Source organism: Chlorocebus sabaeus, chromosome 23 (assembly GCF_047675955.1).
Source record: "Chlorocebus sabaeus isolate Y175 chromosome 23, mChlSab1.0.hap1, whole genome shotgun sequence".
In the NCBI taxonomy this organism is placed as follows: domain Eukaryota; kingdom Metazoa; phylum Chordata; class Mammalia; order Primates; family Cercopithecidae; genus Chlorocebus; species Chlorocebus sabaeus.
Genome location: NC_132926.1, coordinates 40,524,350 through 40,544,121, shown reverse-complemented (window position 1 = coordinate 40,544,121; position 19,772 = coordinate 40,524,350). Strand labels below are relative to the sequence as shown.

Here is a 19,772-nt window from a genome sequence, read left to right as displayed (position 1 = left end):
GGCCCAAAGGTAAAAAGTCTGGGCCCCACTGAAAAGTAAACGATACCAGTGAGTCGGTGAGAGCTGGGAGATGCGCAGGAAGCCCCTGCCATCTTTAGGATCTTCCAGCCCTAGCACTGCTTTCTGAAGAGCCTCTCCCCCATTCCTCATCCTCCTCACCTAAGCTCCTTTGGCTCAGGCACCTGTCCCAGTAACCGTGACATGGTTCAAAACTCCAGATTAACACTCCAACTCCCCACTGACACCTCTGCTAGTGTATCTAATAGGAACCTCAACTTTTAAAGCTATTTATTTATTTATTTATTTATTTATTTATTTATTTATTTTTGAGACGGAGTCTCACTCTGTTGCCCAGGCTGGAGTGTAGTGGCCGGATCTCAGCTCACTGCAAGCTCCGCTTCCCGGGTTTACCCCATTCTCCTGCCTCAGCCTCCGGAGTAGCTGGGACTGTAGGCGCCCGCCACCTCGCCCGGCTAGTTTTTTGTATTTTTTTAGTAGAGATGGGGTTTCACCATGTTAGCCAGGATGGTCTCGATCTCCTGACCTCGTGATCTGCCCGTCTTGGCCTCCCAAAGTGCTGGGATTACAGGCTTGAGCCACCGCACCCGGCTAAAGCTTTCAAAGCTCCTTCAACGTGATCCTCCCCCGGTAACGTTTTAAATGGCACCGCATTTTCTCCAGTTAGTTAAGCCAGAAACCCAGAGTCAGTGTGCCTTCTCCTACCCCTACATTCTATCCATCAGTAGGTCCTACAGGTTCTATTTCAGACAACAATAAGCAAACAAAAACCTCTTGATCCACTTCCCTCAATTTCCAAGACCACCATCCTAGTCCAAGCCCTCATTATTAGACTTCTGGTCTAATATCTGGTCTCCTTACTTCCACACTTCCCCCACCCCAACCCACTGTTCACACAGCAGAGTGATCAACCTTTTTTTCTTTTTTAAAGGGAAATAAGATCTCATCATTTACTTGCTTAAAATGCAATTGCTTCAGAATAAAATCCAAATAGAATCCATGGCCTTCAAGGCTATGCATGGAAGACCCTGCTGGTCTTTCTTACTTCAGCCTGTACTCTTCTCCCACTGTCTGCTCACTGTGCTCCAGCCTCCTTGCTGTTCCCTCAGTAGACCAAGTACCTTCCAGTGCAGAGCGTTCTTCATGCCCGCTTTCTTTCTCCAGAATCTCTTCCTTCTAGCATTCCACCTGTCTCCTCCAACAGCTTCTTTCCCTTTGCAACTCTTCACAGAGGCCTTCCCCATTCACCCAGTCCAAAGGCCATTTCAACCATCACTTTTTTTTTTTTTTTTTTGAGATGGAGTCTCGCTCTGTTGCCAGACTGCAGTGCAATGGTGCCATCTCGGCTCACTGCAACCTCCGCCTCCCAGATTCAAGTGATTCTTCTGCTTCAGCCTCCTGAGTAGCTGGGATTACAAGTACATGCCACCACAACCAGCTAAGTTTGTTTTTTTAGTAGAGACAGGATTTCACCACCTTAGCCAGGATGGTCTCAAACTCCTGACCTCAGATAATCCATCCCCCTCAGCCTCCCAAAGTGCTGGGATTACAGGTGTGAGCCACGGCGCCTGGCCTCCACAATCACTCTTCAAGTTCATCACTTTGGTTCAGTTTCTTCACAGCACTAAACTCACTTGTTCAAGTACTGGTTTATGTGTTTATTTGCTATTTTCTGTTCCCCTCCACAATGGAGGATCCATAAGAGCAGGGGCCCTGTTTGTTTTGTTCATGCTATATCCCCAGACCTGGGACCAATTAGGTGCACAATATATATTTGTTGAATGAATGAATGAGAATGGTAGTCTTTGGTTCCAAGGTTTATTGACAATTACTCATCTATTTTTGACTTCCCTGGTCCCAGCCCCCAAACTCAGTCTCCCTACTCCAGGCTTCACTGTAGTCCCAGAATGTAGGAAGTGGGACAGGATAGACTTTAACATCATCCAGGCCTCTGGTTTCCAAAGCATTTTTTTCTTTAATGCAATAAAACCATTCCTTTAAAACCCAAAATCTCTCACAGAACCCCTACATATCAAATATATAAAGCAGGAGCTGCCCTTGTTGAGGGAAAATATGTGAGGCTTATGGCTCTGACAAACAGTTTGACATTCACTGCTCTCCTTACTTCAGTTACCTCATGGTACAGATAAATGGGCTGGGCCCAGAGAGGAGCCATGACCTGTCCTGGGACACACAGCCACTGAAGCCTTCAGTCCAATGCTCCTTCCACAGCACCACACTGGATTCTGGAGTCTTTCCAGCCGGGCCAGAGGAAGCTGCAACAGTGCCATGATAAGAGCTTCTGGGTCTTCTGGTACCTATCCTCTTAGACTGCTGGTCCTAGGGTCATGTGAGGGGATGGCTGGAGGGTGGACTAGAAGTGCAGGGGGGTTGGGTGGGGAAGCCAGGTGTCTGTGTTGGAAGGCCAGTGGGACTGGGGGATTGGGGGCTGGATGGCTGGGAAGGACTTCCCAGGCCTGCAGTGGTCTCTCCTTTCCTCAGGATAAGGCTGCTGAGCTCCTGGAGCAGCTGTTCCTCCAGGGACCCCCGTGCCTGGGGACTGCTCTTTGAAAGGGGGCCCGGAGGGGCCTCAGGTAGCCTCTCCTCCTGGCCCAGGGTGCTTGACTTGGACAGAAAGGGTTGATCCAAGGACTTCTGGCTGGTAAGGGGGTTCTCTGGCTTCACTGTCCACTCCCGTGTGGTGGAGAAAGAGGTAGAAGTGTCCTGGGTCAACTCAGGGAAGGCCCCTACTTCTTCATACACCGGCTCCTCATACACAGGCTCCTTCAGCTCCTCTTGCTCCTCCACAGACCCCTGGGATGACTTCATCGGCTGAATGGGAATGGGATGGCAGGAGTGGGCACAGAGTTAAAGTTACCAGATTATTAATCACTAACATTTATTGAGCTCTTCCTCTGGGCCAGATGCTGTAAAATACTTGGCATGTATAATACTAGAAAAACCCTGTGCAGTGGGTTACACTACAAAAGAGTCAACTGAATGCAAAGGGGTTAAGTTGCCCAGCATCACATAATGAGTAAATGGCAGAGCTGGGGTTTGAACCCAGGTCTGTCTAACTCCAAAATGCATTCACTTCATCACTTTCCTTCTATTTCACAGATTCTGTGACAACTTTCCCCTTGTTTTTTTGTTTTGTTTTGTTTTGTTTTGTTTTGTTTTGTTTTTGAGACAGAGTTTCACTCTTGCTGCCTAGGCTGGAGTGCAGTGGTGTGATCTCGACTCACTGCAACCTCCGCCTCCCAGGTTCAAGTGATTCTCCTGCCTCAGCCTCCCAAGTAGCTGGGATCACAGGCATGCGCCACCACATCTGGCTAATTTTGTATTTTTAGTAGAGACGGGATTTTACCATGTTGATTAGGCTGGTCTTGAACTCCTGACCTCACCTCAGCCTCCCAAAGTGCTGGGATTACAGGTGTGAGCCACTGTGCCCGAACTTTCTCCTTTTATTACCGCACCTTACACCTCTCATTTTTCTCATTCTTTCTGGCCTCCTCTCTCTCTCTGTCCTGTCCCTCTCCCTCTCCCTTTCTCTCTCTCTTTCTCCTCTCTCCCTCTGTCTCTCTCTCACACACACACACCCTGATGGCCCACACACACACACACACCCTGATGGGCTACACACACACACACACACACACACACACACACACACACACACACCCCGATGGCCTACACACACCCTGATGGCCTACATGAGGAAAACAGAGCACATCCGGGGCTCAGGCAGCACAGAGAAACACAGGGTTGACAGGCATACTGCTGGAGCAGGCACAATACTCACAAAGAACATGGACAGGGTCCTCCGGTTGTGTAGTTGCCGCTGGACACAGGTGGGGTAGGGACAAGGGGAGGGAAAGATATAAAGACATAGTGAGGACTAGCAACAGGAGACAGGAGTGGTGAATGGGGGTGAAGAAGGCAGAAGGGAGGGGGACAGTGAGCATAGGGTGGCACCAGGCTAGCAGGCACACCACTCCCTACTGCAATGTGACAAGGGTTACAGCAGGAATCAGGGGTTGGGGGCAGACTGGGGTGCCTTACCAGGGTCTGATTGGCAGAGAGGAGGGTGGCTCCACTGTCATCCCCACGGATAGGCAGCAGAGGCATAGTGCCAAACTTCTGACGGGCAAGGTCGGAGGAGGAACGGCGTCGTAAGACCACTGGCTGCTGGTCATCGTGCTGGTGGGAGCGTGAGGGGTTGGCACCAGTGGGCATGAAAGGCACTGAGGAGGATAGCTGGGCCCCAGGGGGACCACAGACCCAGCCCTCAGCCTTTTCCTTCCCCTCACCTGGGCTTTAAGGATGCTGGTGGTCCAATCCCACATCTCATCCTCGTCAGTGCAGGACAAGTAGCTGGGGTGATCAGAGTGGAATCAGAGGGAGAGAGAGGGTCACAGCTATAGGAATGGAGCATAGAAAGAGGGAGGAGAAAAGACAGAGTGCAGAGCTGGGCCAGAGAAGCCAGGGCAGGAGGTACTCACAGGTGCATCTTCTCCAGTATCAATGTGAAGCCCCACCTGGGAGACAAAGAAGAACAGTGATGGGGCAGTCAGAAAGGGCAGGGGGGTGAAGGCAGGAAGGTCCTGGAAGTGCAGGCTGGGGAAGAAAACTCACGGTGTTGGGGGCTTTAACTTCTTGCGGATTCCCAGGAAGACTTTGGCACCTTCCAAAGGCCACTCCCGTTCTGGTTTAGAGCTCTGAGAACAGAAACAGAGTCAGTGAGATCGAGAGATGAGAAATCATGGTTAATGAGGTCAAGATGTCATGGAAGCAATGGGGTCTGTGGTCACAGGGTCTCAGAAGTAGGGGGCAGAAAAGCAATGAGATTGATGAGAGTATGGGCTGTGGAGTCAGAGGGTGGGTGCAGTCATGGCTCCTCTCCATGGCCACCCAGCATCCCACGCCTCTGGCCCCAGGGCCTCACTTTCTTCTCCTTGAGTAGCAGCAGGCAGCGGCCACGCAGCAGAAAGAACCTCTCCTGGAAGCGGCTTCCCAGCAAGCGGGGTGGCTCCTCACGACACCGCAACAGCCCCACCCGTGGGCTCTCACGTCGGATACCTGGGCACAGATGGGCAATCATGGGTCGAGGGTGCTAGGGAAGAGACCTGGGGGGTGCTGGGCAGAGGAAGGAGGCTCACCTGTGAAGAGGCAGCCGGCTTGGGCCAGGGGGACTTTTTTCAAGAGCAGGGAGGCTGAGCAGGGCTCTGGGAGCTGGCACCATTGTAAGGCCTGCTCTAAGACCTTTTCCTTGGGATGCAGTGGCCGCTCTTAAGGGGTAAGGTGAGGGTATATATCAATCAGAATATTCATACTAAGCCCTCACCAGTCCAGCTCTCACCAGTCATTCATTCATCCATTCAATTATCCAACCACAGACATTTATTTTTCACTGTCTCTATGCCAGGTACTGTGCTGGCCCTGGGATACAGTGGTGAGCATGATACACATGGCCTCCCTTCACAAAGCACACAGTCTAGTGAGGGTATAGACACAAAATAATTGCAGACAAATAATTGCTTTGCAAGAAACAATAAGCTGAGCGAGCAACAGCACAGCAACTGAAATAGGGTAGTCAGGCAAGACCTTTCAAAAGTGGCACTTGAAGATGAGACTCAGAGATCTGAAGGATTAGGAAGAGCAAGCCATCCTACGATTGGGTGATAGAAGATTTCAAGCATGACAAAATGCAAGAACAAAGGCTGTCAATCAGGAAAGATGTATTTGGGGAAGTAAACAGCCAATGTAGCTACAACGAAGAGGATAGATACGAGAACAGGTGATGTGAGATGAGGCATGGAGGACACGGGGGCCAGACATTCAGGGCCATGTGGGCCGTGGTGAGGGACTGGAATGATACTTTAAGTTCAATGGGAAGCCACTGAAGCGTTTTAACCATAGGAAGGATATGAGCTGATTTATGCTTGAGATGTTCACTTTGCTGCTGCGTGGAAAATTGATTGTAGGGAGGCAAGCATGGAACATTGTCCAGCTATCCCCTTTCTGGGGCCACGCATTTTAGTGGTTACTGTTGACAAAAAGGTAATGGTGACTTCAGCTAGGATGGTGGTAGCAGTGTAGATGGAGAGAAGTGATTGATTCTAATGGAATCGACAAGACTAGTTGGTGAGTTGGGTATGAAAATGACACAAAGGGAGGAGTCCCAGAGGACTCCCAGGTTTCTGGCCTTAATCACCGGGTGAATTGTGGTACCATTTACTGAGTTGGGAAAAACTGGAGAACGGCCTAGACTTTTTTTTTTTTAGGAAAGGGGACTAGAAACCATCTAAATTGGTCTTAGATGTTTTACATTTGAGTTGGTTGTCAGAAGTGGCGGTGTCGAGTAGGCATTTGGATATGTGAGTCTGGAGCTGAGAGGACAGATGTGGGCCAGAGATATAAATTTGGATGTCGGGTTATTAACGGCATTTAAAACCATGAGAATAGGTTAGTTCATCCAAGGAGAAATGTAGATAGATGAGAGAAAAGGGCCCAGGATTGAGCTGGGGGTCTCTCCAACATTTGGAATCTGGGCAAAAGAGGAAGAGAAGCTCCCTTTAAGGTAGAAGGTAAACTACAAGCTTGTGGGGGTCACTAAGGCCAAGATGGAAGAATACTGAGAAAGAGGGAGTGAGTCAACTGTGTTGAATGTCCCCTCGCATGGATGAGTAGATGAGTCCACTGTATTTGGTAACATGAAGTCACTGATAACCTTGACCACACAACCACACACAGGCATATACACATGCATGAACACACAGGCATGGTCATACTCACCCAACTCCCCATGCTCACGAATCTCAAAAGTCACCCACAAGTCCATCCCAGCTGCTGTCCCCCGCATCTCCAGTACCTGGTTAGTCAGATCCTCAGCAGTCAGGGTTGGGGACACCTGGGGTCAGGGCAAGAGCAGAGAACCCATGCTGGTCAGGCCATTGCCCCTGGAACCTCACTATCCTCTTACTTCCCCTCCAATCCCCTCAGGACCAACCTTCAGGGTGACACAGTTGTCTGGGAGCTGCTGTTCTATATAAACTTCCATGATGAGGTCTCCAGCCTGAGACAGCTGAGGGGAGGGGTAAAAAAGTCAGAAGGACAAAAAAAGGATGCAAAAGAAATCAAAGTCAGAGGGTTCCTCGTGTTGCCTCATAAGCGATTCTTCCAACAAAGATCTCCTCCCAACCCCAATGTCACTCAGGTTCTTAAAAGAGAGAACTCTGGAAGTGGCAAAACTGCATCTTTAAGCTGCATATGTGCTCCCCAAGGCATCAGAGTGGTTGGGAGGACAGATGTGGAGTCAGATTGCCTGGTCTCTTCCACTTGCTACAGGGTGACCTTGAATAAATGACCCTCTGAGCCTCAGTTTCTTTATTTGAAAAAAATGAGACTATCTACTTCATGGAGTTGTATGATACTAACATGAGATTAGAGGTGCTTGGAATATAATAAATCCTCAGTTATGTTTGCTATTATATTTATTATTATTCTCACTGCTTTGTCTGATTTTACTAACTCCTCTTTGGATCTCTTACGCTTAGTAGTAAGGTCTCACTTGATGCTCCCACAGAAAACCAAACCAAACTATCCAGTGCCAAGATTATCACCAGGAAGAATCCTCATGGTGGAACAAATGGAGCAAACCATAACCAAACCCCACTCCCCAAAGCACTTCTCTCACTGGATTTCCCCTGTCTCCCAGAGAGCTGAGTCCTAGTGTCCCGAAGGACAGGCTGGAAAGGAAACTTCCTCAGCTGGGCAGAAAGTCAGCTTCCTGTCCTGATGTCTCCTCCTGCCACATTCAGGACACTAAGGTCAGGACGAGTTACCTGCACATCCTTCCAGGTGGTGATAAGACTGACCTCCAAGTCAATCTGAGCTACCTGGTCAGAATCGATCTGTGAAAGAGCCAAAAGAGAGTGTTGAGGTGCTGGAAGAGGATCTGCAGGGAAGATCTCAAGGCCAAGGAGGACCTGTTTAAAAGGGTTGGAGGCCAGAAGAGCTAAGAACCAAGGGTGTGAGGATGTTAGAAGTGAGGTTGTGGGAGAAAAAGGCCCAGGGTTCTGGGAGGTGGTTCCCGGTGTAGTGGGCCACCAGAGGCCTGGGCTGGGGGCTTGTTGGGGTGAGCAGGATCCAGAGTCTCTGGGTCCTGTGAGGGTAGGGGAAAGGGATTGTGAGTTAGAGGTCAGGAAAGTCTTACATCGAAGACAGAGATGTAGCCGTCAATGAGCTCCTGCAGCACCCGAACCTCATGTTCCCCCCGCCCATCCGTCTGGAACACACTGGGCGCAAACAGCAGAGCCAGGTTCCGCGTGCACATCTGGTTTAGAGCCGCACATTTCTGCACCCTGCAGAGGGGTGCCAGGGTCTTCATCAATGTAGCCATTCATTCAGCAAACACTTATTGAATCCCTATTGTATGCCTGGGCTAAGTGCTTGGGATACAGTAGTAAGACAATATTGGCATCAAGGAGCTCCCAGTCTAGGGGAGACAGATAAGGCAAGAATCAGCAAACTTTTTATGTAAAGGGACAGATAGTAGACATTTTAGGCTTGCAGGCCAGACGGTCTCTGTTGTAACTCCTCAACTCTGTTGCTGCAGCATGAAAGGAGCTATACGAAATGTATACATGAATGGGTGTGGCTTTACACTTTATGTACAAAACTTTATTTATAAACATAGGCAATAAGCTGGATTTGGCCCCATGGGCCTGTAGTTGACCAATCCCTATAATATAGTATGTTTTTATTATTTATTTATTTTTATCTTTTGTAGAGATGGGATGTCTCACTATGTTACCCAGGCTGGTCTCCAATTCCTGGGCTCAAATGATCCTCCTGCCTTGGCCTCCCAACGTGTTGGGGTTACAGGTGTGAGCCACCACACCTGGCCCCTGTAATATAGTGTAATCAGTGCAATACTAGAAAGGGTTTCTCCCCAGAATTGCTCAAAGACCTGTCTTCCTAACAGATTGGTAAAGGTAGATGTGCATCTTACTCATTTTTGTGTTTCTTATATCTAATGCTTTCCCTGACATCACATAATAAAACAAAATAATATTGATTGCTAACCATTTCTGAAGGCTTATGACATGCCAGATGTACTGGCATGTACTGTACTAAGAATTTAATGAATTTTGACTCTCTCTCTCTTTTTTTTTTTCTTTTTCTTGAGACAGGGTCTCTGTCACCCAGGCTGGAGTGAAGTGGTACAATCTTGGCTCACTGCAACCTCCACCTCCCAGGCTCAAGTGATTCTGGTGCCTCAGCTTCCTGAGTAGCTGGGATTACAGGTATGCACCACCACGCAGGGCTAATTTTTGTATTTTTAGTAGAGGCTGGGTTTCATATGTTGGCCAGGCTGGTCTTGAACTCCTGGCCTCAGGTGATCCGCCCACCTCAGTTTCCCAAAGTGTTGCGATTACAGGCGTGAGACACCACGCGCCCAGCCTTCATTTAACTCTCTCATAACCTATGAGGTGGATATGATTCTACATCATCCATTACTTCCTTTTAGAAATGAAGAAATTGAGGTACAAGTAATTTACCCAAAGTCACACAGCTACAATGATGGCACCAGATTAAAGCCTAGGTCTGCCTGATCCCCCAAAACCATTCTCTGAACCTTGCTGCTATGATACCTTCACTTAACAACTGTTTGTGGAATGAATGAATGAATGAATGAATGAATGAATGAATGAAAGTGCAGGGTCAGACTGAGGCGAGGAAGGGTCCTGCAGAGGGTCTGGCTATACTGACCGATAGAGATGCCCAATGAGGGTGGCCAGTGTGCGGCGGTTGACCCGCGGCAGGCAGCCAATCACATCTTTATATTTCTGCAGGCGCTGATTCTTCTGGGGCAGCTCTGGGGATGGAATGGAGGAGGGTTGGGGAGGACCCAGGAAGAAAGAGTGGCAGCTGGTATGGAGGGAGGGATTTTTAGACACAAACGCAGGATGGATGTGTCTCTGCCCCCTTCCCACCTCCCCCTGAGCCAAGTCTCTGGATGATCCCCCAGGGTGGGAAGTGATGGGGAGGAGGGCTGCCAAACCATGGATTCTGGTGGGGGAAGGCAGAGATCCTGGTTGGGCCTTGGTTCTCAGGGATCTTAGGAGTACCAGCAGCCTCCCTCCAGCGAGGCAGCAACCGTGCAGAGGTCACAGGGTCATCGAGCTCACGAAAGAAGCGTTTGAGTGTGTCAGTGACATCCTCCACAAAATGCTCCCCTGGTCGGAGCTTCACTGACCGGGCATCCCGACGGAACTCAGCCAGGAGTTTCAGGCTGCGGGCACGAGCACCCCCTTTCCGGTATACACCTTCCAGCCGGAGCCCTAGGGAGAGCCAGCCATCTCTGCTCACCATGGTGCAAAGGCTACCACCACCCACCATGGCCCATCCGTGGCCTCCCTATGTGGTATGTGGCTGATGGGGGCATGGATTCAGAGAGGAGGCGCTCTATGCCTCCATGGTCTTCATTCTCAGGTCTCAGAAAGTCCTTCTCTGACCTCACTGTCACATGTAACAACCCCCATGACACTGTATTTCCTCACCACTTTTATTTTTAAATAGCACTCTCTGAAATCACTTTATAGTCCATCCTCATTATCTGTGGATTCCATATCTGCACATTCTCCTATTTGCTAAAATTTATTTGTAACCCCAAAATCAATACTTTTGGCATTTTCATCATCATTTATGAACAGAGTGAAGAAAAATTTAAGTCCCCTCCCCAATGTGCATGTTCTTACTCTAAACAAGTGTATCCTTTTAATGGTATATTTAGAGCCATATTTTTGTGCTTTCTGTTGGTGATTTCACTGTTTAAAATGGCCCAAGTATAGTGCTGAAATGCTGTCTGGTGTTTCTACGTGTGAGAAAGCTGTGACATGCCTTACAGAGAAAATACATGTGTTAGATTAGCTTCCTTCAGGCATGAGTTACAGTGCTGTTGGCCTTGGGTTCAGTGTTAACAAATCAAACAATATATATAAAATAAGGTCTCTTTACACAGAAAAACACATACAACAAGGATACATATTGATCAGTTGACTAAAATGTTATTGTAACCACAGGCTAGCAGGAAGTTAACCCTGTATTTCCCCTGGGGCAGTGATTTAGTATTCACTAATTAAATGTTTGCAGTGACTTAGAACATAACTACCACAAATAACAAGAAGATACTATATTTGTTTTCTTATTCATTACCCAAGAGATGGGTAATAAATAAGCTTCCTAGGACCCTCCCTGCTTACTGCCATATCCCCACTGTCTGACACATGGTAGCAGCTCAACCAATGTATGCTGACTAAACAGTGGTGGTACAGGAACCTTGGAGGCGAGGGGATGAACACCCAGATTCTTTCTTTTTTTTTTGAGACGGAGTTTTGCTCTTTTGCCCAGGGTGGAGTAAAGTGGTGCCATCTCAGCTCACTGCAACCTCAGCTCACAGCGATTCTCCTGCCTCAGGCTCCCGGGTAGCTGGGATTACAGGCATCTGCCACCATGGCCGGCTAATTTTTGTATTTTAATAGAAACGGGGTTTCACTATGTTGGCCTGGCTGGTCTCGAACTCCTGACCTCAGGTGATCCACCTGCCTCAGCTTCCCAAAGTGCTGGGATTACAGGCTTGAACCACCATGTTCAGCCCCATATTCTTTCTTCAGGGCTTTCTCACTGAGCCTCTGATTTATTTCCTCCTTTGAACATGAGAGAGGCTGAGAAGAGAATAAGGATGTAGCGAGTGGGGGAGGTCACTGAACAAGGCCACTGCCAAGGCATGGAAAATGTTATTAGCCACTGACTATCCATTTCCCATGACTAGTAACAATTTTTTGTAGGTTTGTGGAGGTGCTGTTTTTTTCCTTACAGTCAGCCCTCTGTATCCATGGGCTCCACAACTGCAGATTCAACCAACATCAAAAATATTTGGAAAAAAACCCCGAGATAACAATATAACAACAACAAAATACAAATAAAAACAATACAGCATAACAACTATTTCCACAGCACTTGCATTGTATTAGGTATTATAAATGATCTAGGGATGATTTAAAGTATACAGGAAGATGTGCCTAGGTTATATATGCAAATAAATACTATGCCATTTTATGTGAGGGAGCATCCATGGATTTTGGTATCCACGGGGGTCCTGGAACCAATCCTTGCGGATATTGAGTGACGACTGTACTGCCCACCTTAGTTTTCTGTGAATTTTCCTTCTTAAGAGTCCAGCCTTCTAAAGAGGGTTCACAGGAGAAAAAGATTCTTTTTGGTCCTTATTTAGACTGGATAAAAACAAAGGGCCAGGTGCGGTGGCTCACGCCTGTAATTCCAGCACTTTGGGAGGCCGAGGTGGGTGGATCACCTGAGGTCAGGAGTTTGAGACCAGCCTGGCCAACATGGTGAAACCCCATCTCTACTAAAAACATAAAAATTATCAGGTGTGGTGGGGCATGCCTGTAATCCCAACTACTTGAGAAGCTGAGGCAGGAGAATTGCTTGAACCCAAAAGGCGGACGTTGCAGTGAGCCCAGATCATGCCACTGCACTCCAGCTTGGGGGACAGAGCAAGACTTCATCTCAAACAAACAAACAAACAAAAACTCACAAAGAATTATGGGGGCCATTTGCACAGCTGACCATTTAAGCCTGGAAAACCTCTCACACAGAATAATTCTGCTTAAAACTTCTGGGAATGTGCTGCACAGCTCAGCTCTCACCCCACAGCTGCTCACTGTTTGCCATGGCTCTGTGTCCTCAGTCACATATTCAGTGCTCCTCCCCTACTCCACACTCTGACGAAACTTCTGAACACTTATTACATGCCAGGCCCTGCACTCAAGGCTTGACAAGCATTGTCTCACTGTCACAATTATCCTGGAAAATAAGGACGGTTGGCCCCATTTTACAGATGATGGAATTGAGGTTCAGAAAAGCAAAGCAGCCTGCCAAGAGTCATATGACCAGCTGGGGTCCAGTTGCAGTTTCTGGAGGCAAAGCTCTTCCAGGCTGTGCTCATGTTCCACCCTGGCTGTGCTCACGTTATCCACCCCCTCATCCCCCCACCCCCCACCCCCATTGGCTCAGTATCAGCCAGTGCCTACTCACCATGCTGGGTAACAAAGCTGATGCAGGCATCCACAATGATGGGGATGTCACCCCGGCTCATCTGCTGCTCCTGCAGCCCTGTGCCGCCCCCACCAGCCGCACCCCCAATGGCTGTGTTCCATGCCATGAAGTCCAGTCGGCCCTCTCCTTGCAGATACAGGGTCCTGAGACCCCAGAGGCCTGAATCAGAGCCAGCTCCTCTGACAGGCCCAGATGCATGGGGACCAGACTTCCCAAAGCCACCAGCAGAGGGCAGCAACACCCAACCCAAATCATCCTGGAGCAAGGGAAGAAACTTTGAGGAAGTGGGCAATGGCCCAGCAGGCCAGGTTGCAGAGTGTGGGCTCGGCTCCAGGAAGGGGAGCCCCAGGTCAAGGGCAGGGGCAATTTACCTTCCTGTCTCCACCAGGACCAAATACTCTTTCTTGTCTGGGGTGTCAGCTGCAGAAACCACACCTGGGAGGAGAATCAGTGGACATTTTCATGATTATCATCTTCATTACAGAGACTATTATTTATTAAATGCTTAACTTGCATAGATGCCAGGCTAGGAGCATTACAAAAAACGTTCAGTTGAATCCTATGAGTTATGTACTATTATTCCCAGTTTATAGGTGACACATTAAGCTCAGAAAGTTTAAGTAACTTGCCCCAGATCACTTGCTATAAAATGACAAGACTAAGCACAAACCCAGGTCTCTTGTTTCCAAAGTCCTAAAATATTATCTTACATTGTTCTTCTTTTAGGAGAAAGGAAAGCAGCGAGGGTACCCAGTCCCCTCTCCCAGGACCCAACCAGCAAGTGACTCCAAATAATAACATTTATAGGCTGGGCGTGGTGGCTCACTCCTGTAATCCCAGCACTTTGGGAGGCCAAGGTGGGTAGATCACCTGAGGTCAGGAGTTCGAGACCAGCCTGGCCAACATGGTGAAACCCCTTCTCTACTAAAAATACAAAAATTAGCTGGGCGTGGTGGCAGGTGCCTATAATCCCAGTTACTTGGGAGGCTGAGGCATGAGAATCACTTGAACCTGGGAGGTGGAGGTTGCAGTGAGTTGAGGAGTTGAGATCATGCCCTTGCACTCCAGCCTGGGCGATAGGGCGTGACTCTGTCTCCAAAAAAAATAATAATAATAATAATAATATTTATTGAGCACTTAAAAAATGCTTGTCAGGCTCTGTGATACATGTTTTAGATGCATTACCCTATTCGAACCTCACTACAACCCTCTGAGGAAGATGTTATTATTGTACCCATTTTAAAGATGAGGAAACTAAGGCACAGAGAGGTTAAATAACTTGTCCAGGGATATACAGCTAGGAAGTGATGAAAGTGGGGTGTAAAGCTGGGCAGTTTCCCTTCAGAGCTTGTACCTGAAGCCACCATGTTCTGCTGTTTCCCGTAAGAAACCCCAAATAATAAAGGTCTACTCCTATGCACCCCCATGGCCACCCTTCATCCCTGTCCCCCCAGACCTCCCCGCTTACTGATCTCCTGTAGCCTCCGCAGATGCACCATGTCCTCAGGGGCTGGGGGGCCGGGGCCCGGCGCTGAGCACAGGAAGAGGTGGTCACCACGAAGGAGGCCGAACCCTGACAGCCAGACACCAGGGGCTGGGGCTGTATGGGAGGGGGACCGCAGCCATAGGCGGCCCAGCCGCAGCAACCCAGGACCCAGCAGCTGGTGGCAGCTCAGCGGGGAGAACCACTGTAGAGGCAGGGGAGGACAGGAGAAAGGGGGATGGGGGAAGAGACAAGAAACAGGGGAGAGAAATGAGAGTGACCGGGGTAGGGAAAAGCAGAGAAAAACACAAAGAGAAAGCAGAAGAAAAACAGGAATGAAAAGGGATTGGAGAGAACAAAGGAGACAGCCAAGGAGGAGACAAGAGATGGATGGAGAAAGACAGGAAAGAAATTCAATTCAATTCAGTTTGCTCTCCCCAACATAAAGAAGACCACTGTGTGGCAGCCTTGAGCCCTTAATTGAGGTGTGGGTGTAAGAAAGAATACTCATTCTTGTGCAGTGCTGTGATCATGGCTCACTGCAGCCTCAACCTCCCCCAGCTCAGGTGATCTTCCCACCTCAACCTCCTGAGTAGCTGGGACTACAGGAGCATGCCATCACACCTGGCTATTTTACTTTTTTTGTAAAGATAGGGTTTTGCCATGTTGCTCAGGCTGGTCTCAAACGCCCACCTTGGCCTCCCAAAGTGCTGGGATTACAGACACGAGCCACTGCGCCAAGTCAAAAAGGCATACTCATTCTTTATAGCCAAAAATGCTACACCTGAAGACTCATGATGCCCTGGGAAATCCCACCACCCTAGGGGGCTGGGGAGAAGCTTCATAGAGGAAAGGATGTTTGAGGTCAATTGCAAAGCAGTGCTTCTCAAACTACCTGCAGTAAATTGCAGTAAAGGACCAGAGCTCTTTTTCCTTTTTCTTTCTTAAAGTCCCAAGCTGTCACTAACCAATACCGTACTTTCTTTTTTTTTTTTTTTCTTTTTTCTTTTCATTGAAATGGAGTTTCGCTCCTCTCTCCCAGGGTGGAGTAGAGTGGCATGATCTCGGCTCACTGCAACCTCCACCTCCCGGGTTCAAGAGGTTCTCCTGCCTCAGCCTCCCGAATAGCTGGGACTACAGGTGCCCACCACATCTGGCTAAATTTTTGAATTTTTAGTAGAGACAGGGTTTCACCATGTTGACCTGGCTGTTCTCAAACTCCTGACCTCAGGTGATCTGCCTGCCTCAGCCTCCCAAAGTGTTGGGATTACAGGCGTGAGCCACCACGCCCGGCCAATACTGTGTTTTCATTAAAAATAATAAAAGTGGCCAGGCGCGGTGGCTCAAGCCTGTAATCCCAGCACTTTTGGAGGCCGAGGCAGGCGGATCACCTGAGGTCAGGAGTTCGAGACCAGCCTGACCAACATGGTGAAACCCCATCTCTACCAAAAATACAAAAATTAGCTGGGCATGGTCATGTGCACCTATAGTCTCAGCTACTCAGGAGGCTGAGGCACGAGAATTGCTTGAACCCGGGAGGCACAGGTTGCAGTGAGCCGAGATCTCGTCACTGCACTCCAGCCTGGGAGACAAGAGCAAAACTCCGTCTCAAAAAGAAAATAATAATAATAATAATAAAAGCAAATTGCTAGAAAATCTGGATGAAAAAATGAAGAATACAACCCGACCCGCTTTTTTTTTTTAGACGGGCCTCACTTACCTAGGCTGAAGGGCAGTGGCATGATCATAGCTCATTGTAGGCTCAACTTCCAGGGCTCAAGCAATCCTCCCAACTCAGCCTCCCCAGTAGCTGGGACTACAGGTGAGCACCATCATGCTTAGCTAATTCTTTTATTTTTTGTAGAGACGGGGTCCCAGGCTCCTCTCAAACTCCTGGGCTCAAGCAATCCTCCCGCCTCAGCCTCCCAAAGTGCTGGGATTTGCAAGTGTGAGCCACCATGCCTGGCCCAAGCCCTTTTTTTAAAATAATTAGATTCAACACATAAAATTACTATGTCAAATTGCTATAAAATATTCTAAATGCTTACTCTCAAATTCTGTGCTTATCCTGTCATGGACCATAACACATAGTCCAGGGGCTAGTGTGGTGTGACAGTCTTCACAGCACCCTCCGGATAGCACTGCCTTAAAGGATAGCTTTTTGGAAATGTAGATAATAATGAGAGGAGACTTAAACCTGGTTGGGAGGGCCACGACAGAGCCTTGAAAAGATATAGAGACAATGTGTTAGTGTGAGGAGTTGTAGGAGGCCTGGGAGAAGGGGGTCAAAAGCCAGAGCAGTGGAGCATTTCCCATACAGGAGTGCCAGATGCTGCAGAGATGACCTGGAGAGGCTGGGAGGCAGCCTTGGCCCTTGGAAACGAGAAGGCACTGGTGACCTGCTGGGTAGCAGTTCAGAAGGGCATGGGCAGAGGAGAGCAGCTGCAAGGGGTCAAAGGGGAACTGCAGGCTGCACACGACTTTCTGACGCATTGTCAGGAGGGAAAGGAAGGCACCAGGGTGAAAAGTTGAAGATGGAACAGATCTTAGGGAAAAGCTGTCTTAGGATGGGAGAGATTGTTGTCATCATTGTCATCATCACTACCATCATTATTATTTCAACGCCCACATACTGAGGGCTTGCTGTGTGTGGGCCTCACATGTCATTTAATCCTCAACCCTAGGGGGTGCATCTTTTACGCCCACTCCACAGATGTGGAAAAGCTCACAAGGCTAAGAGTTGTGAGACTCCAATCCCAGGATGTCTGACTCCAGGGCCTGAACTTTCAGTTCTGGCAATGGCATATACGAGGGAGATATTGGCTTATCTAAGAATGGACAAGCTGGGAAATATGAAGGTAGCTTTGCCTCTGGGCTTGCTGGAAAACTGGAGCAGAGGGTAGGTAGTGGGAATCAGAGCCAGCTTCTTCGTGGGAGGAGGCATTGGCACAGCGAGGTTTGGGCCATGAGCTTTGCAGACAGAGGCCTGAATTTTAGTCCTGTGCTCTGCTGCCTCCTAGCTCTGTGACTTTGACCAAGTGAATTCGTAAACTCTAAAACTTAGTTTCCTTATACGTAAAACCTTACCTCTGAGGGTGATTGTGAAAATTAAATGAGATATCGAGTGGGCAGTGCTTAACACAGGGCCTGGCACAGAATATGTGCTCAGTCACCCTTAGCTGTTAGTGGAAGAAGTGGCTGTAGAAATAAGAGAGAAGATGGGAGCACGTGGGGACAAGGAAAGCACGACTTGCTGCAGAGGGCGCTCTCCTGTCTCACCTTGCCCACAGCACTAGTCCAGGCCTCCAGACTGTCAGCTCCATCTGTGCCAAAATGCTGGATCCTCCCCCCAGTGAGGATGAGCTCAAAGGAAAAGGGGAACCTGGAGAGAAAATGAGGTCAAGGGAGGAGAATGGGACCAGTGAGGGGGCTGTCAGGCTGGAGGTTGGGAAGAGAAAAGGGGAAGCTCAGTGAGCACAGGTGGGCTATTACCTGTCAAGGTCACCTGGGTCAGTGGGTGGGGGGCTCACACCCAGACATACAATATCCTGGGGCTGTATGAGGCTGAGGGGTTCAGGGCTGTTTTCTGATGCAAACATTTCCAGAGCTGCTCTCAGCACACACCATAGGCGGGGGGGAGCTAAGGAGGAGGGAGATAGTCAGGGGTAGCAGACCTCTGCCCCCACTGTCATAGTTCCCATTTACCAGATATTTATTCTGTGTCAAGCCCTTTGCCCATATATGATCCCATGAAATCTTCACAATAATCCTATGAGGTGTTATACTCAGTCCTGTTTTGCAGATGGGGAAACTGAGGGTCAGTTTCAATAGCTCGCCCAAGACACATAGGTAGGAAGTAGCAGAGCTGGGATTTGACCCAGACAGTCTGACTTCAGAACAGATGCTCTTAACTATCACTCAATGCTGCCACCTCGCATGGTCTCTCTCTCATCCCCAGGACCCCAACCTATTCCCAGGCATGGCCCTACTTTCCCATCCCAGCCCTCTCCTCTTTGTCCCTCTGCAGTACACTCACATCTATCCACTTTCTGTCCCTGTATCCTCCCATCCCTTGGCTCCCCCTCACCATCCCGGCCCCTGCGAGGGGGTGAGGGTCCAGCTTTGTTGGTGACGGGACCACAGTACAGGAAGCCGCTGTAAGTAGCAGGCACCACCACCTCATTGTACACACCAGGGGAGGGGTCTGCAAGGGGAAGGGGAAGTAGTCAGGTCAACCAAGTGCAATGGGATCACCTGACCCCCTCTGGGGAAGGGATGAAATGGAGAAAGACAGTGGGACCTGACTCCACTGGCAGCACAGCCAAGTAGAACCCGATGGAGCTGGATCCCTCAGTACCCAGACTGCAAAACAGAGAGGTAGGGGGTAACGAGAAGGGGAGGCCTCTGGCCCAGCCCCTGCCCACTGCCTCTCCCCACCAGCCAGCCAACCAGGCTGTTAGCTCTGGGTGGGCACCTCAGGGCATGGGCCATCCTGTAAGGGTCTCAGCCCCACTGGCCTGACCAATGGAGATGAGTGTCACTAAGCTGATCACTTATTTGAGAGATCAGACTGTCTCCAGGGAGACTAGCCCTGACCTATGCATTGGCCCTGTCTGGGGTGGACCAGCACTAGCACCTGGAACACCCAGACCCTCCCCAGCCATGACCATCATCAGCTATCACATGACATCAGGAGATAGGCCCTGGAGGATCTGAGGATTTGGGAAACTGTCCAGGCTGGGCCACTGTGATCAGCTAATTGGGGCCCCTTGGAAGAAGTGAATCATAGGTTGGGTCTGAGAATTCCTGTGGGGAGAGAGGAGGCACTTGGGGGATGACCTGGGGGCACGAGGCCAGGGCAGCTGCCATCAAGGGCTGGCGGAGACCAGGGCTCCTCGCCCTCGAAGGCTTCAACACAGAGGAGCTGGGTCATGTTCTTCAGCAGGTTGGGTCCTGCCACAGCTGCACACAGTGCCTGCAGGGAGGGAAGGGCCTCTGTCAGCCCCAAATCCCAAACAGAGCATTGGGGACAGTTGTATGATCACCCCAAACAGTCCCCACCACCCAAGTCTAGGCATTCCAACTCCAGAGGGTGTTTCCTGACCCCCCCTCCACCCCAGATCAGCCC

At 49.4% G+C, this 19,772-nt stretch overlaps 1 protein-coding gene across 3 annotated transcripts in view; it reads right to left on the bottom strand.

The window, feature by feature from the left end:
* Positions 1-1,274: 1,274 nt before the first annotated feature.
* Positions 1,275-19,772, bottom strand: part of ARAP3 (ArfGAP with RhoGAP domain, ankyrin repeat and PH domain 3) — a 28,573-nt gene continuing 10,075 nt past the window's right edge. For 2 of the 3 annotated variants that reach the window (XM_008014761.3, XM_008014763.3), the window contains exons 13-33: positions 19,484-19,619; positions 18,732-18,848; positions 18,137-18,284; positions 17,924-18,026; positions 14,630-14,849; positions 13,533-13,596; positions 13,141-13,304; positions 10,152-10,364; positions 9,793-9,898; positions 8,234-8,381; positions 7,863-7,931; positions 7,028-7,102; positions 6,814-6,928; positions 5,178-5,306; positions 4,964-5,097; positions 4,654-4,736; positions 4,521-4,556; positions 4,329-4,392; positions 4,081-4,218; positions 3,821-3,859; positions 1,275-2,850 (exon numbers count right to left, since the gene is read on the bottom strand). In XM_008014761.3, the coding sequence (XP_008012952.3) occupies positions 2,365-2,850; positions 3,821-3,859; positions 4,081-4,218; positions 4,329-4,392; positions 4,521-4,556; positions 4,654-4,736; positions 4,964-5,097; positions 5,178-5,306; positions 6,814-6,928; positions 7,028-7,102; positions 7,863-7,931; positions 8,234-8,381; positions 9,793-9,898; positions 10,152-10,364; positions 13,141-13,304; positions 13,533-13,596; positions 14,630-14,849; positions 17,924-18,026; positions 18,137-18,284; positions 18,732-18,848; positions 19,484-19,619 (2,787 nt within the window). In that variant the 3' untranslated portion in view covers positions 1,275-2,364. The remainder of the gene's footprint in view (positions 2,851-3,820; positions 3,860-4,080; positions 4,219-4,328; positions 4,393-4,520; positions 4,557-4,653; positions 4,737-4,963; positions 5,098-5,177; positions 5,307-6,813; positions 6,929-7,027; positions 7,103-7,862; positions 7,932-8,233; positions 8,382-9,792; positions 9,899-10,151; positions 10,365-13,140; positions 13,305-13,532; positions 13,597-14,629; positions 14,850-17,923; positions 18,027-18,136; positions 18,285-18,731; positions 18,849-19,483; positions 19,620-19,772) is intronic. The other variant, XM_008014762.3, reaches the window with a different exon arrangement.